Here is a 16083-nt window from a genome sequence, read left to right as displayed (position 1 = left end):
GGAGTGGCCGTGGAAATATTTCAGGGCTGCATTCAGTGCCTAAAAATACTCGGTGTGTCTTCCCCTCCCTCATTCCCTTCTCTGTTCCTTTGAAAAGTGTCGCTGAAAGCACCCCCGAGGCCTGTCCCTCCACGCTGTGTCCCTCCCCTGGCGAGCTGGGCTGGGGTGTCCCCAGGTGCGTGTAGGGGACAGTGAGTGGCCTCTGTCCCTCCCCATTGCCATGGAGAGACTCGGACGCTGTTTCTCCAGAACCCTCCGAAAGGGCCCAGCCTTTCCCCACCGCCCCCCCCAGAAGTCTTGGTTCCTGGAGAGGGGCCAGGGCACAGCGACGTTGTCCAGGGACATCTCCATTACTCAGCAGTTTTCCTGAAGACTCACAAAGTGTTTCTTGCTGTTCATGTTCCCGAGGCGGCCAGCAGCAGGCCCCTCAGCCAGGGCCTCAGCTGGACCGAATTCCACCGCCTCCCTTGCCCACTCACTCCAGGACCCCACGGAGGATGTAGGTCCTTCTCCCACCTCCAGGGGAGCAGACGGTCCCCTCCAAGGCACTCAAACGTCCTGGATGTCATCCCAGCCACTCAGTCTCCCAGTCCCACTCCGTCCTAACCACCGAGCACCTTGACGTTTCCAGCAGCCAGAAAGATGGAGGGAGCAAGTGGAGACTGTGGGTGGGCATGCCGGGGTCAGATCCAATGTCTCAGTCACCTGAAGCAAGAGGAATCAGCAGGTGCAAAGGCCCCGGGGCAGGTGTGTGCTGAGCATCTTGGAGATGCAGCCAGCTGGCCGTTAATAACTAAACTCCATACTTTCTTCAGTTTCCTTAGTTTTTCCCTAATATCCTTTAAAAAAATTACTATTGAGGTAAGACTCACTAACATAAAATTAACCATTTAAAGTGAACAATTCAGTGGCATTTAGTACCTTCACAGTGTTGTACAACCACCACCTCTACCCGGTTCCAGAACGTTCCCTTCACCCCAAAAAGAAACCCCATACCCATCCCCCTCCTCCAGCCCCTGCACCCACCAGTCTGCTTCTGTCGCTGCAGGTGTGCCTGTTCTGGACGCTTCAGACGGACGGGCTCACACGCCGTGGCCTCTGGGCTGGCTTCTCCCCTCAGCACGAGGCTTTTGAGGGCCAACCGTGCGGCGGCGCAGGTCGGGGCCTCATCCTGTTTGTGGCTGAGTGTTGTTCTGTTGTGTGGATGGCCCACGTTTTGTGTACCCTTCCTCAGATCATGGACACATTGGACTATTTCTAAGGAAGTGTTTGTTGAGCATTTACTCTGTGCCAGGCACAGTTCTAAGCACGTAACCCCCCCACCCCACCCCATCAGTTCATACTGTGACCACGATGCCCATTTGCCTATGTCATAGTTGGGGAAATGAAGGCACAGATAGGTAGATAGGCCACCAAAGGACCTCTGTTAGGTCTTCATACTCCAGAGATGAGAATAAAAGCAGATGATAAGGAAACCAACAAGATAGATGCCAGGGGAAGAACCTAAGGATCTTACAGGCAGCCAGAACATCATGTGCAAAGGCCCTGAGGTGGGAATGAGCTGGTGTGTTGGAGGAAAAGCACACAGGCTGGTGTGGCTAGAGTGGAACAGGTGAGAAAGACAGAAAAAGGGGGCAGTCGGCAGCAGCTGCAGGGCCTGGGCAGTTAAGGGGAAGGTTCTGGACTGTACTCTGAGATGGAGAGACAGACAGAGAGAGACTGAAAGAGATGCAGGAAGAGAGAGGGAGAGAGACTGGCAGCGGGAGGGAGAGAAAGGGCCTCAGCATCTCGAGGCCCAGGCCCAAGGGGCTGCAGGCTTCATCCTCACCCACGTCCCCTTAGCCCAGACCCCTCTCTGATACCCTGACTGCATGGGCAGGGGACAACTGCTCTCTGTTGAGAACAATATGGGCACACAGTAGGTGTTCCATAAATGTTGGGTGGCTGGATGAACGGAGGGATGGACAGATGAGTGCCGGGCAGATGGATGGGTGAGTGGAAAGAAGATCTGGCACCAGGTCAGTACTACGAGAGCATCTATCGTCTCCCACATTCCAGCAAGTGATTGGGTGGGGGTCGGTGGAGGAACTTATCCAGCCACCCTGGGGCCTCGCCCACCCACCTCCATCTCAGAAGATGTCCCTGGAGTGGAGGCTGCGGGGTGAGGTTGGGCAGGGTGCCTTGAGCACAGGGGTGGGCCGGCTGGGTACCAGATGCGCTACCTGCCTCTGCCTCTGAGTCAGCATCTCCATGGCAACTCGGGCCCTGCCGGATGCTCCTCCGGGCACATCCCCGTCACTGTAGCCACCGTCACGGCCGCCCCCTCGCAGGTGGCAGGGGCTGCAGGCAGGGCTCAAGGACCACAGTGCCCACCTTCCCCCATTCCTCTTAGCCCGTCTCCTGAGCCACGCCTGTGGTGAGGAGTCTGGTGAGGTCTCCAGGCTGTCTAGGAGCGGGCAGAGAATGTCTCCCGGGGTGGGCACAGCAGGTGAGGGAACAGCATGGGCAAGGGTTAGGGAACCAGATGGCAGGGGTGGGCAGACCTAGGGGGTGACATGGAGACAGGGTAAGCAGGGAACCACAGAAGATGTGGGGAGGCCAGGGTCACAGAGCACAGAAGACAGGTCCCTGGGATCCTGGGCAGCCCCTATGCCCCCTGAGCCTCCCCTACCTCCTCTGAAACATTAGTAATGGTGGGGAAACTGAGGCAGGAAGGGTAGTCACAGGCTCCACCTGGGCTGGCAAGGACTCCAACTACCCCCACTCCAGCTGCTGAGGACTTGGGTGCCCCTGTGATCCCCGCCCCCCTTGCCTTCCTCTCATCTCCCCTCTTCTCACCCTACTGCAAGCTTTCTCCTTGGTGCTCCTCTGACACGCCCTGCGTTCCAACCTCAGGGCCTCTGCACATGCGATTCCAGCTTTCAGGAATACTGTCCCCTGGAGTACCCTCACAGTGTCCCTTTGGTCTGCAGGTGTCACTGACCCTCTGTGCCCCCTATGCCCCCCTTCCCTGATGAGATTTCTTCATAGCTCTTGATACACCCTTCTCAGAGTCTCAGTTTACCTAGCTGGACAATGGCTGTAGCCAGTGGCAGAAGGAAGGGGATCCAGGCAGTGAAACGTCAGTGTCCGGTCCTCTCCACCTGACCGAGGGCTGCAGGGACAGACTGGGAACTTGGGGTGACCTACAGCTCCCTGGGTGGGCTTGACCCTGTTCAGGCCACAAGGCCCTGACAGAGGTCAGTGGTCAAGCCAGGCCACGGCCAGGGGCCAGTGCCAGGGAGCCCCCAGGCCAGTTGGGGCCTCCAGGTCCTGTGGTAACCTGTGAGCCCCCTACTACCCCACATATTGATCACCCCCAGGGCCACTGTGACCCCACCAGCCCCAGGTGTACTGCCCTGGGACTCAGTCACTCTATCCTCATTGTGGAGATTTACAGGGTTGCCTTCTCCTCACACCAGGGAGATTGAAGATTGGTTCCAGTCCCCAGCCAGGGGCTGGGGATCCCGGCGGGTGACAAATGTGGATTTAAAACCAGTTCTGTCGCTCTCTTCCTGTGCCTCCTGGTCTGTCTGTCCCCCTGTTGTCTCCTGCCCTCTCCAGCTGGCCTCTCTTCTTCCCTCCTTTCTCTATGGGTCTCTGGTTCTGCCTCTCTCCTCTCCCTGGAGGTCGCTGCCCCCCTGCCGGCCTCCCTGTTTATCTCGTAGTCACAATCTCTTTTCTCTCCCGCTGTTTCGAGGCTCCAGCCCTCCTATGGGGAGGCCCTGATGAGTTCGGCCTCCATCTACTCATTCATCAAATGGGCTTGTTCTAGAGCCCGCAGTCCTGGGGGCGGCAGCAGACACTCTCCCTCCACAGCTCCGGGCAGCCCTCCAGGGCCCGGTGGGGAAGGGGTTAACCGCGCCGCCCCTCCCCCAGCCCTGCGTTTAATGAGCGGCCCCGCGGGGCGGCCTAGCTGGGCGAGCGGGGGGAAGGGAGGGAGAAGGGAGAGCCGGTGGGGGGAGAGGGGGAGGGAGGAAGCGGAGGGGAGGGCAGAGACGAAGGGAGAGGGACGAGAGGGGCGGGGGTAATGAGGAGAAGCGGGGCGGGGAGCCAGCCGGGGATTCGAATCCCGCCTCGCTGGGGCCCCCCACGCAAACCTCACAGCTCTCGCCCGCGCCCCTCAGGGTGTGAACCGCCCCCCCCAAGGCAGAGCCGAACGCGCGTAGCAAATGTCAGCTCTCTCCCCCTTGTCCGGCCGAGAAACTGAGGCCCACGCAGACGTGGCGATTCGCCAGGACACAGCTCCGGGCCGCCCAGCGCTCGGTGGTTTTGTGGGGATTCGTCTACGTACTGGAAAACCAAAAAAACCAGTTCGTCTCAGCCAGGCGACCCTGGGGCTGTCGCTGCGTGGCCAAGGGCGAGCACTGGGAGAGGGCGACGACCTGGAGCGCGGCGGCCCAGCTTCAGTCTCAGCCAGGCCGCTGCTCTCCCTGTGCCTCAGTTTTCCCGTTTGCGCGGCAGGGGGTAAACCGGGGAGCGGAGTCTCCCCGTGATCCCCCGATCCCCACCCCGGGATCTACCGCGGCTTGGGGCGCGGGCCGGGCGGCCGGAGCGGCCGCGTCTACGCGGCCCCGCCTCGCCTTGACGTCGGCGCTGACGCCACCGTCCCCCTCGCCGCCGGCCGGCCGCCGCGCGGGGTTAACTCTTAGGCTGCCGCCTGCCGCGCCGAGCCTTCGAGATCCTTTGTACCCCCACCCGGCGCCCGAGGAGAGGCCCCGGCCGGGGACCGACGTGGGGCAGGTCGTGGGCGGGCCCAGCCGCCAGGCGAGGCGGGAGCTCCGGCGGCCCCCGAGCCTCCGCCTGCGCCCTTCCCTCCGCCTGGGACGCGCGCCGCCCGCCCCACTCCAAGTCTGGGTGCAAGGCCACCTCCCGCCCCCGGCCCGGCCCTGACCCCTCCGCGACTGGGCGTGTCCGTGTACGGCTGGGTTCCTCCGCCCCGGGAGGGCTCCTTCGGCCTGGGCCGGGGACTTCTCCCCAAGCAACCCGCCGTCTCAAGGTCGGGGCGCTGCCCCGCGTGCTTCAGACGAGAACCATCGAGGCCCAGCGAACTCCGGCGGCGCCCCGGCTGCCGGGCCCCAGGGAGGGCCCGGGTCCCGCGGCGGGGGAGGGGACTCTGCGGCCCCGCCCTGCCCGGGGAAGTGAGACTGGGGGCCCTCCCCCGCACACTCCCCACTTCCTCCCCGGAGAGGCGGCGGCGGGGACGGGGGTGGGGGAGCGGCCGCGGCTTCGGAGGGGTCTCCCCGCCCCCACGCCCCAGGGGGCAGGGCTGACGTTGATGCACCTCCAGCGCTGGGGCCCCCCAAATCTGCTCCCGCCTTGGGGCCCCTTGCTAACCGACCCGGATTCTGCCTGCTTCTCCCCCCGCCGATGGCCCCGCCGCCTCCTCCCCGCTCCCTCCGCTGTCGGCCTCGCTGGCGGCCAATCTGCGCGACGTGGTACCTGCGGCCCAAAGGGCCCTGCAGGCCCGAGGCCCAGCTCTGCTGCCAGCCCGGCCCCGGAGCCCTGGCCCGCGTCCTCCTGCGCACATGCCCTCCAAAAGTCGGGGCCAGGCTCTGCCCAGAGCCTTCGTTTGTCCATCCGAAAAATGGGGACAGGTGTCCGTCCTTGCGGTGCTGCTGTGGGCATCTTAAGAAAGAATGTCAAGAGGAGGTTTCCCATCTTGGCACCATGGACGGTCCGCTCATTCATTACTTCACTCATCCGTTACAGCATTCACTCATTCACTTAAGTATTTATTCACATATTCATTGATTCACAGGTTCCCTCCCCCAACCCGTGGGCAGCCTGGGAAGGACGTCAGGGGCCCACAGGACCGTGGGTGGGGACAGCCCCAAGGTCCTGAGGCGGAAGTGGGAACTAACACTTAACCAACCTGCAGCCTCCCCAGAGGTCCTGTGGCGTCCCCGCCAAAGAGGCGGCTGTCTGCCACCACCGCCTCCATCTGTCCCCCAAAATGGGCCTTGAGAGGAAATGGGCTGATGCAGGCAAACCCCACGCATAATAGGTACTCGTCGCCGAGGCTGGACACAGATTGAGCACCTTCTTCGTACTGGGGCTCTCGGTACGGGATCACCGAGTGGGTCTCTGTGGTCCCTTCCTGCTCTCTTCCTGGCTTGTGGCATCCCTCCCTTTCATGCTTTCTGGACATTGGAACATTCCCTATCCAGGCCTGGCCCAGAATGTCCCTGAGGAGGGAATGCCTAGGTTTTGCTCTCATTTCATCATTTTTCTGTTTCCTTCTATTTGTGGCAAGAGAAACTGGTTTTCTATTCCTGGTGGTGACATGAAGGTTCCCTTTTGAAATAGATTTACTGAAGTAAAAACAGAAAAGGGGTCGACTTAAAGGAAAAAGAGTGACATGGCCCTCAAGCGTGTTTCTTCATTGTGGCGGTGGTGGTTTCCCATCCCCGTGAGAGGATCAGCTCGGGAGGGATGAGGCATGGCGGAAAATCCTCACCCGGCACACAGGGCCAGACGCAAAGCAGGTGCTCAACTGAGGGAGGTGGGGTGGCTGAGTGAGGGTGCTCAAGGCTGGCCAAGAGAAAAGCAAAACCAAAACCAACCAACTTCTAAAGCTCATCTAATGCAATCAAATCCATCACCCTCTGACCCCCGACCCTTCGGTTCTCCAACCTAAACCTGTGACAAGGCCTAGCCTGGGCCTGGGTATCCAACAAGTGCACATTAAATGTGCACTGGATGAGCGCAGGGGTCCTGCCTGCCCCAGCGGGTGGGAGAGGGTGGTACGAGAAGTTGTTTTTCCCTTGCGCGGGAGCCCTTCCGGGATAACTCTCTTCGGCCAGTCAATCAACAAACACTGGACTGAGCGGCTCTTCTGGGCCTGCGGGAGACTGGGGACACTACAGCCTGGGGAAGCAGTCAACAGGGCCACCGGTCGTAAAGCAGGCTCTGCCAGATGTCAATCTGGTGCCCTCAGTGCTGAAGGGGGCTGACGGCGCGTCAGTTTCCTCGTCTGAAAAATGCTCTGGCGCGACTGGAAAGACCTGGTGCCGGCCCAGAGGGCACAGCCTCCGTCCCCTCCCTGCGGCCGGACAGACACCTGCGCCGGGCCGGGGAGGGGCCTGCGTTTCCTGCTCCAGGAGGGGGCGGAAGCGGGGCCGGGGGGCGGGGCCGCCGCCTGCGCCCGTAACCTGATCCTCAGGAATGCGCCGGGGCCAGACGCGCCCCCCGCCCGAGGCCGGCGCCCCTCCCCCGGCCGCCCGCGGGGGCCCGCCAGCCCCGCCCCCACCGGCCTGTGGGTCCCAACCGCCGGGGACGTCCCCCCAGCCCTGCGGGGTCCTGAGCGCCGGGGGACCATCCCTGGCAAGACTCACCCCGAGATGCCCGCATCGCTTCACCCCTTCTGCTTCCTGCCAGACTCCTTTTTTCTTTCTTTGGTGCTTTCCCGTTTTATCGAGTAGATTTTAGATCTCTGGGTCTTCAAATAAAGACTAAACATAAAATGAGCTACAGGTTGCTTTAAACAGGAAAGCAAATCTCTTCGCGCTGAGGAGAACCCAGAGCAGCAGAGATGGGAACCCAGGCGGAGGGTGGGGAGTCGGTGGGGCTGACTTCTTGCCAGGCATGGGCTGTGTGACCTCAGACAGGTCGCCGTCGCGTGCCCTGTCTGGAAGTCACGCTGAGAAGTGGGATAATGTCCCGCTGCTCCTGGAGCTGCTGGGAGAAGAAAGGTGAGAATTCAGGGTCCCAGGCCAAACCCTGTTACAGCCTCCTCCCGCAGCCCTGTCGCCCGCTTCCACTGCTCTTGGGTCAAACACCGCTTGGTTTCCTTCTCTCCTTCTGGATCCCCTTGACTCCCTCAGTCCAGCCCCACCTGCCTCTCTGCCCTCCGTCAATGTGGCCAGCTGGCTTCTGCCCCAGGGCCTTTGCATTTAATGTCCCCACTGTCTGGGACACTGCCCTCGAATTATCTCATGATTTGCTCCAGCTCCTCCTCCATTCGGCATCACCTCCTGGGGCGCCCCTCCCAGATTACCCAACTCTAAAACATGCCCCCTTCACCCGCCCCGGAGGGAGCACCATTTCTCCTCCTGGAAGCCTTGCAGGGCAGGCTCCTCCTTCAGATTGCGGGGTGGGCTGCCTGTGTCATTCATGTGTGTCCCCGACACACTCGGCTCACAGGCTCACACTAGGCGCTCAGTCAATGTAGATGGAAGGAAGAAATGGATGGGAATTACCCCTTGTTCATTGCATGGGACTAGGGGATGGATTCAGAGTTCCCGATCTCTGGGGACAAAGCTGGACACGGCACCCCCCAGCTCTCTGGGGTCAGGGCTGGGCCAGATGGAAGGAGTCTATCGGAGTCCCTGGGCCTGGTTAAAGAAGGCTTCTTGGAGAAGGGAACATTGAAAATGGGTTTTGACGGATGACTAGGAGTTTACATGGAGGCTGAGGGAACCCCAGACCAAGGAACCGCGGTTCAGTTTGGCCAAAAAATGAAGTAAAATAACTCTAGAAAACATTTATTGAGCCCTACTTCTTCAAATCCACTAAAAATCACAAGACTCCACGAGTAGTCACTCCATTGCCATGAGGAGGAAACTGACACTCAGAGGTCGCAGGCCTTGGCCTCCCCGGGACCCCCAGTTCCCAAGGCCCGCCTGCTACTCAGTCTTTCAGCTCAGGCCAGCTCTGCCCCGTTCACCAGACCAATCACCCACCTATCAAGGTCAAGGCCCAAGGTCAGGGTGGAGCCTCCCCAGGCCACCCACTCACCTTCCTGCCTAGGGGAGAAGGAGGCCCCATCTCCCCCAATCTAGGCCCAGGCATAGGCCCAGAGAGGGGTCCCGGGGCAGGGCTGGCTACAGGCCGCGGCTGCATCCCCTCCCACTAGGGGTCCTTCGCCCAGGCAGGACCCGGAGAGGACAGGTCTGGAGGGCACAGAGACCCCAATGCCTGGAAACACACAGGCAGCCCTCAGCCTGCCAGGCCAGGCCCGCTTGTGTGACAGCCTCCCTCATGGCCTTCTGGCTCCAGAGCCCAGTTAGGGGTGGGGCCCAGTGAGGAAGGGAGGTGGAAGAGTGGGTGCCCATGCCCATAGCCCAGTTAGAGAAACTGAGGCCAGAGACTGCCACAGAAACCCAGCCAGGCAGCGTTCTCCTTTAACAGTGAGCATCCAGTGAATGAATGCTAGGCCTTGTGCAGGAAGCTGGGGACCCAGCAGGCCCAGGATAGACAAGGTTCCTGCCCTCTGGGGACTTATAGTCCACCCCATCATTCTGCTTGATTCCAAGGATATAATGGGAATAAGGTGAGTAGGAGAGGCCTTACACATTTGCACTGGGGGAAGGGAGCACCAGGCAGATGGCATAGGATATGCAAAGGCCCTGAGGCAGCAATGAGCTGGGAAGCCAAGGCTTCCAGTGAGGGTGAGAGTGAAAGGTCAGAGGTCAGGGGAAGGATGGTGTAAGGCCTCCACTATCTGGTTGAGGAGTAGGCTCCATCCTGAGTGTGGTGGGAGCCACAGCGGGGCTGTGTTTAGGGGCTGTCGGTCAGACACAGATGTCCCAAGGATCCCTTGGGAGTGTTGGGAGGTTGGTCCCTCCCTCTTCCCTCATAACCCGTCCCCAGCCAGCCTTTATGGCGACCCATTAGGCCCTGACTGTCATGATAATAAGCAGGTAATAATTACCAGCTGGGATTCCTTCCTTGCCAGCCCAGCCCGGCAATAAGGGGGATACTGTGGGGTCCTAGAGTCGAGCTCCCTCACTGGGGGACCCATAGCAGAACCTGGCAGACGCAGAGTTAAAACATAGGCGGCTGCCCAAGGGCGTGGACGCCTGGGTTCTACTAGGTAGATAAGAGCTCAAGCCTGGTCACAGCCCTGGCCCCATGGGCAGGTCACTCCACTTCACTGAGCCTCAGTTTCCCGTCTGTAAAATCAGGAATTCGGACTCCGCGTTTTGACCCCATCCAGTTAAAGTGTCAGGAGCAAAGTGCTTCCAGGAACTTCTGGCAGCCCTCGTCTCCCCTTCCGCGTCTGTCCTGTGGAAACACACCACCGGGGACCGAGGCGGGGGTGAGGTGGAGACAGACCTGGCCCAGCCCCCGGGGGAAGCCCCGGGCACAGCGCCCCCGGCCTCCAGACCCAGCACGCACAGCCTCGCCAGCGGCCGGCTCACGGAGGCGCCGTCCGCCTAGTGGGGCGGGAGGCGCCGCGGAGTTATTTATCCATCCGGGGCCCCATCCCCCTCCGGTCCCTGGAGGCCGGCACCGCCCCCGCCCCTGCCCGGCCCGGGCCCCACGCGCGGACGCGGGGCGGGGCGGGGCCTCGGGGCGGGCGGGCGCCTTGTGACCGAGCCCATCACGCCACCCGGGACGTGCCTTGGCGGGAGGCGGCGCTGGGGGCATTGGTCGTACACAGCGCTCCCGGGGCGGGGTGACCGGGTCCCGGCGCGCGACCCGCCCCCATGACGTCAACCCACAAGGCAGCGCGCTGTTGTGCCGTTTACCGCGCGTCACCGGGGCAACGGCAGCCGGACGGGGTGTCGGTGGCTTGGCCCCACCCAGCCATGCAAATGAGCTACGTCACCCGCGCCCAATGGTGAGCGGGGGCAGTGAGCTCATCGCGCCGGGCCGAGGCTATAAGAGGGCGCGCCGGGTGCGCGACGCAGGAGCCGCCGCCAGCGGAGGGCCGGGGGCAGCGGCCGCGGCCGGGGTGGGCGCAGGGCCGAGCAGACGGGGGGGGGCGCGGGCCCCCCGGGCGGCCACGGCCACTCCTCCCCCCCGGGCCGGCGAGGCGGGGGAGGCGGAGGATGGAAACACCCTTCTACGGCGATGAGGCGCTGAGCGGCCTGGGCGGCGGCGTCAGTGGCAGTGGTGGCGGTGGCAGCTTCGCGTCCCCGGGTCGCCTGTTCCCCGGGGCGCCCCCGACGGCGGCGGCCGGCAGCATGATGAAGAAGGACGCGCTGACGCTGAGCCTGAGCGAGCAGGTGGCGGCGGCGCTCAAGCCGGCGGCCGCGCCGCCCCCGGCCCCCCTGCGCACCGACGGCACCCCGGGCGCGGCGCCCCCCGACGGCCTGCTCGCCTCGCCCGACCTGGGGCTGCTCAAGCTCGCTTCGCCCGAGCTTGAGCGCCTCATCATCCAGTCTAACGGGCTGGTCACCACCACGCCGACGAGCACGCAGTTCCTCTACCCCAAGGTGGCAGCCAGCGAGGAGCAGGAGTTCGCCGAGGGCTTCGTCAAGGCCCTGGAGGACTTACACAAGCAGAATCAGCTGGGCGCGGGCGCGGCCTCTGCTGCCGCCGCCGCCGCCGGGGGACCCTCGGGCACGGCCGCGGGCGCCGCTCCTCCGGGCGAGCTGGCCCCGGCGGCGGCCACGCCCGAGGCGCCGGTCTACGCGAACCTGAGCAGCTACGCGGGCGGCACCGGGGGTGCGGGAAGTGCTGCGACGGTCGCCTTCGCCGCCGAGCCCGTGCCCTTCCCGCCGCCGCCTCCGCCCCCAGGCGCGCTGGGGCCGCCGCGCCTGGCCACGCTCAAGGATGAGCCGCAGACGGTGCCCGACGTGCCGAGCTTCGGCGAGAGCCCGCCGCTGTCGCCCATCGACATGGACACGCAGGAGCGCATTAAGGCGGAGCGCAAGCGGCTGCGCAACCGCATCGCTGCCTCCAAGTGCCGCAAACGCAAGCTAGAGCGCATCTCGCGCCTCGAGGAGAAAGTGAAGACGCTCAAGAGCCAGAATACGGAGCTGGCGTCCACGGCGAGCCTGCTGCGCGAGCAGGTGGCGCAGCTCAAGCAGAAGGTCCTCAGCCACGTCAACAGCGGCTGCCAGCTGCTGCCCCAGCACCAGGTGCCCGCGTACTGAGCCCGCGCGCGGGGCGCATGCGCGGCCCCCCTCCCCGAGAGGCGGGTTCGCATGGGAGGGGGGCGTGGGCGCCCCGGACTCGGAGAGGGCGCGGCTCGGGGCAGCCCCCCACCGGAGGGTGCCCAAGACTCGGAGAGGGCGCCTCAGACTCGACAAGCTGGACCCCCTGCTGTCTGGGGGCGAGCGCATGACCCCTCCGCCCTCGCGCTGCCTCTGTACCCCGCGCGCGGCCACCGGGGTTGCACAAACCGCGCGCCCCGGCCGCCCCTTTGTACACCCCGCCGCCGAAGGGGCTCCGGGGGGTGCAGCCTCAAGCCCTGCGTTTCCTTTTCTTTTACTTTTTTTTTTCTCCACTTTGGAAGAGAGAACAGAGTGTTCGATTCTGCCCTATTTATGTTTCTACTCGGGAACAAACGGTTGTGTGTGTGTGTGTTTTCTTGTGTTGGTTTTTTAAAGAAATGGGAAGAAAAAAAAAAAAACCTCCCTCCTCCCCTTTCCTCGCTCTCGCTCCCTCCTTCCGACACCCCTCCTCCTGCCCTTTTTGTTGTTTTGTTTTGTTTTGCTACGAGTCCACATTCCTGTTTGTAAGCCTCGGTTCGCCCGGTTTTCTGTTTTCAGTAAAGTCGTTACGCCAGCTCGGCTCCGCCTCCTCCTTCCCCGCCGGGGCCTGGCGGGCTGGGCGGGGCCTGGCCGCTCCCCTCCCCCGCCTGTCGCCTCTCTGCCTCCGCCCCTGCTCGGGGGAGGGCAGCGGGCTCGGGGAGGGGCCTGCACATCTGGCGCGCAGCGAGCGCCATCTAGACGCGCCTGGGCGCGGGGCCGGCGGTGTCCGAGTTGGCTGGGCACGCTGGGGCAGCCAAGCAGCGTTCGGAACTAGCGAGCCTGCGAGTGTCCCATTAGAGGGAGGGACTGCGGCGTGGAAAGGAGACAGCCCCAGCCGGAGTCAGGAAGAAAGAAGTTTAACCTTCCGGGCGTCTGTGTCCCGCTGTAAAGTGGGCAGAATAATGCAGAGAACTTGCTCCATAAAGCTTTCAGGATTAAGAGTTTATCTATAGAGCAGTGCTTGGCTTACACTTGGTGCTTAGTGTAGGCTCTTAGTATCATTTGGTGAGTGGGGAAACTGAGTCTCAGGCCCAGAGGAAAGGTGACACGGTGGGACCTGGCCAGGCGGCCTCTCTCCAGTACTGGAAGTATGGTTGCCACTGTGGGACCTCACTTTCAGAGTGCTGACTTGGATTCCGGGATTTTCCAAATCGTCCCTGAAGCAGCCTCCCCCCAACATCCTGTTCTCCCATTTTGAGGAAACTAAGGTTCAGAGAGGTTGAGAGACTGGCTTGAGGTCACACAGCCTTTTTAGGAGACTGCAGGGACATTTGGACCTTGGGCTTCTCACTTCCAGAGCCTTGACCGCCAGGCTACCCTCTGGCCCTGTCTGCTCTGGCCTTTGCTATTGTGTGGGTGAAAGACCATGGGCATAGGAGTCTGCCTCAGCTTGGGGCCTGGAGGGACGTGAGCATTGGTGGCCAAGGGTAAGTGGGGCTGGTAGGCATGTATTGAGCACCGACTGTGTCCCCAGCCCAGCAGGGGACGATGGGCAGTGAATCATGCCTGTTTTACACATGAGGAGACAGATGCCGAGAAGAAAAGCCGGGTGGCCAGTCCCTCAGCCCCCGAGTCAGGCTGTGGCCCGCGCCTTCCATCTTCCTCCCAGCCCTGCCGACGTGTCAAGCCTCAGGAGCTGCTTTGGGGTTTGCTGTTTAACGGTGGCGCCTTGCCTTGCACTGCCCTCCAGCAGGCATTTCAGAAGGGAGAAGGGGCCCGATGCTGAGGTGGGGGCCTCTCGACACAGGAGACCAAGAACCACACTCTGCAGTTGGAGCTTCACTCTTCAGGAGACGGGGGTGGACATGTGGGTGCCAGTCTGCCCGTGTGGCCTCCGCCAAGTCCTTTCCCCGCTGGCCTCTGCCTCCTGTGCCATGAAGTGGGCTGTTCGCATCCAGACGCCATCTCCTGGCTCAGAAGTTGAAAGTGCTTGGGGGACGAACAACAAAGATGCTGCTCGAGCCCGCAGGGGCGGCCCAGGGAGGTGGCGAGATCGCCCGGCACCCCTGCACCCGGTGTGCTCAGAGCACTGACGCCAAATGTGTGGGGTCTTTTCCCACACCAACTGGTTCTCCAGCTCCCCAGACACCACGGGGGTGTCCCACAGTTCGATTCTGACACTCCCTGCCTGGAGTTAGCACAGGCCCCACAGGGGAAGGCGCAGTCCCGCCAGTTTCCCCTTCAGGTGCGAACCTCGGGTTGCCACCTCTCCTGCCCAGCAAGCGGCTCTAAATCGGGGCTTACATACCCCCTCTCATGTTTAGACGGAGCCCGGGAAGCACTTTACTCCCTCTTACCGGTTTATGATAAAGGACAGACTCAGGCGCAGCCAGATGGAGCGAAGCGGAGGGCAAGGCAGCAGGGGAGGGGTGCGGGGCTCCGTGCCCTCTGGGCGAGCCGCCCTCCCAGCACCTCGCTGCCCACCACCCCGGAAGCTCCCTGGAGCCAAGAGGCTGCATTGTGAAGGCGCACTGGACTGAATCTTTGGCCCTGGGTGATTAACTCAACCTTCAGCCCCTCTCCCCTCCCCAGAGGTTGAGGGAGGGTGGGGCTGAAATTTCCAACCCTCCAAGGGAGCCAGGTCCGTGTGACCAACCCCCATCCTGAAGCTACCCGGGGGCTCTCCCAGCCGCTAGTCATCTCATTAGCATACAAAAGACACTCTTATCTGGAGATTCCAAGAGTTTGAGGAGCCCTGTTCCAGGAATGGCACAGCTGGCCTCCCCAGGCCTTCCAAGAGCCTTGGGGCTAGGCGGAGACTTTATCTTTTCACTAGCAAGGGCCCTGAGGGGCTTTTTGAAAACCACAGATCTAATTCCCACTTGAAACCCTGCTGGAAAAAAGTCCCTGACTGCACCTGGCCCTGGATAAGTGAGATGTTTCTCTCCAGGCACCTCCCTGCCCAAACTCTGCTGTTTCTTTTCCTTCTGGCCTCAGGGCATTTGCACAGCTGCCAGCCTGATAAGCATCTTCCTTTAGCCACCCAGCTGAGCACCTCCTCTCAAGCTCAGAGGCAGACACCCTCCTCCTCCTCAGCTAGTTCCAAAGGATCTGGTCCCCATGGCCCCCCAGGCTGGGCCAGGGCCTTGTTGGGCTCTCGCAGTACTCCTTTCTTCCTCCATTATTGCCCTGACCACTCTGGATATGTGTCTGGCTCACTGGGGGCATGGATGGGAACTGTCCTGCTCACTGCGGAGACAAAGACATAAGTCCTGTCCAACTGCCATGTCCCTGGTTTTGCCCAAAGCTGCCCCACAGTGTGGAGAAGACCAGGGGTCTCTCTCCAATGAGGTTGGGTGTCCCTGCTGGCCTCTCGCTCAGGTGCCCCCGTGGCTCCCCTGGGAGCCCAGGCAGAGGCCTTGGGGCCAGGCTGGGGGCTGGGGCTGTGTGGTTTTGGCAGAATCCTGCTGAGCTGAGGCCAACGTGTGTGTCAGCCCTGGCCTGGCCAGCAGCAATTCACACCAGGCCTCGGCCCAGCTGCAGGAGGTGACCAGGGACAGTGGCCTCACTTTCCACTCCAGGACTGTGGCTCAGAGTCAGTGCCCACTTTTGCTGGGCCATGTGGGGATCCCAATGGGCCTGGGGCCCAGCCCCACCCTAGGGAGCCCCTGTCCTCAGAGCCAGACACAGACACCACCCAGTCGGGCCTTTCAGGATGGAAGTCAGCCTGTGCCTCCTTTGGTCCAAACCTCCTGGCTGCTCCGGCCTTCTCAATAAAACACGAACTCCTGCATTCTTCTCTGAGGCCCAGCCTATTCCGTCCCCTCCTCCAGCCCTTGTCTCCCTCACCTCCAGCCATATCGGCCTCCTCCATGGTCCCTAATCAGGCCCAACCTGTTGCCTCCTCAAGCCTTTGCTCATGCTGTGCCCTCCTGCGGGGATGCCCTTCCTCCCACGCTGACTCTTCTTCCCCTGGGGGACTCAGCCCTTCCCAGCCCTTCTTTGGTTCCCTCCTAGAAGTTTCACACCCCCAAATTATTGGAGTTGTTTGTGTCCCCAGGCCCAGATCAGGTCCCTGTACAAAGCAGGTGCTCAGCAAATGACCAAGGGATGAGAGACGGAGGCGGCCTCTGGACACGTTGGGGGAGACTCCGGGGTCCCCTCTGTGCTCAGAGCC

At 62.2% G+C, this 16083-nt stretch overlaps 1 protein-coding gene and 1 long non-coding RNA gene across 2 annotated transcripts; one reads left to right on the top strand and one right to left on the bottom strand.

The window, feature by feature from the left end:
- Positions 1 to 7505: 7505 nt before the first annotated feature.
- On the bottom strand, positions 7506 to 7957 carry LOC138919916 (uncharacterized). The gene is made up of 2 exons (XR_011430483.1): positions 7877 to 7957; positions 7506 to 7719 (listed from the first exon to the last, which is right to left on the bottom strand). It is a non-coding gene; the product is annotated as an uncharacterized lncRNA (long non-coding RNA).
- Positions 7958 to 10663: 2706 nt separating this feature from the next.
- On the top strand, positions 10664 to 12501 carry JUND (JunD proto-oncogene, AP-1 transcription factor subunit). The gene has a single exon (XM_023625487.2). The coding sequence runs from the start codon at positions 10818 to 10820 to the stop codon at positions 11865 to 11867; it is 1050 nt and encodes a 349-aa protein (XP_023481255.1). The 5' UTR covers positions 10664 to 10817; the 3' UTR covers positions 11868 to 12501.
- The last annotated feature ends 3582 nt before the right edge of the window (positions 12502 to 16083 follow it).

The sequence above is a fragment of the Equus caballus genome, chromosome 21 (assembly GCF_041296265.1).
Source record: "Equus caballus isolate H_3958 breed thoroughbred chromosome 21, TB-T2T, whole genome shotgun sequence".
Classification (NCBI taxonomy): Eukaryota; Metazoa; Chordata; class Mammalia; order Perissodactyla; family Equidae; genus Equus; species Equus caballus.
The sequence above is the reverse complement of the archived record's forward strand: the minus strand, read 5'-3'. Positions and strand labels throughout refer to the sequence as shown.

What these genes read in the sequence shown, in the direction of transcription:
- JUND (XM_023625487.2), top strand. Translation starts at nt 10,818, where the DNA reads ATGGAAACACCCTTCTACGGCGATGAGGCGCTGAGCGGCCTGGGCGGC.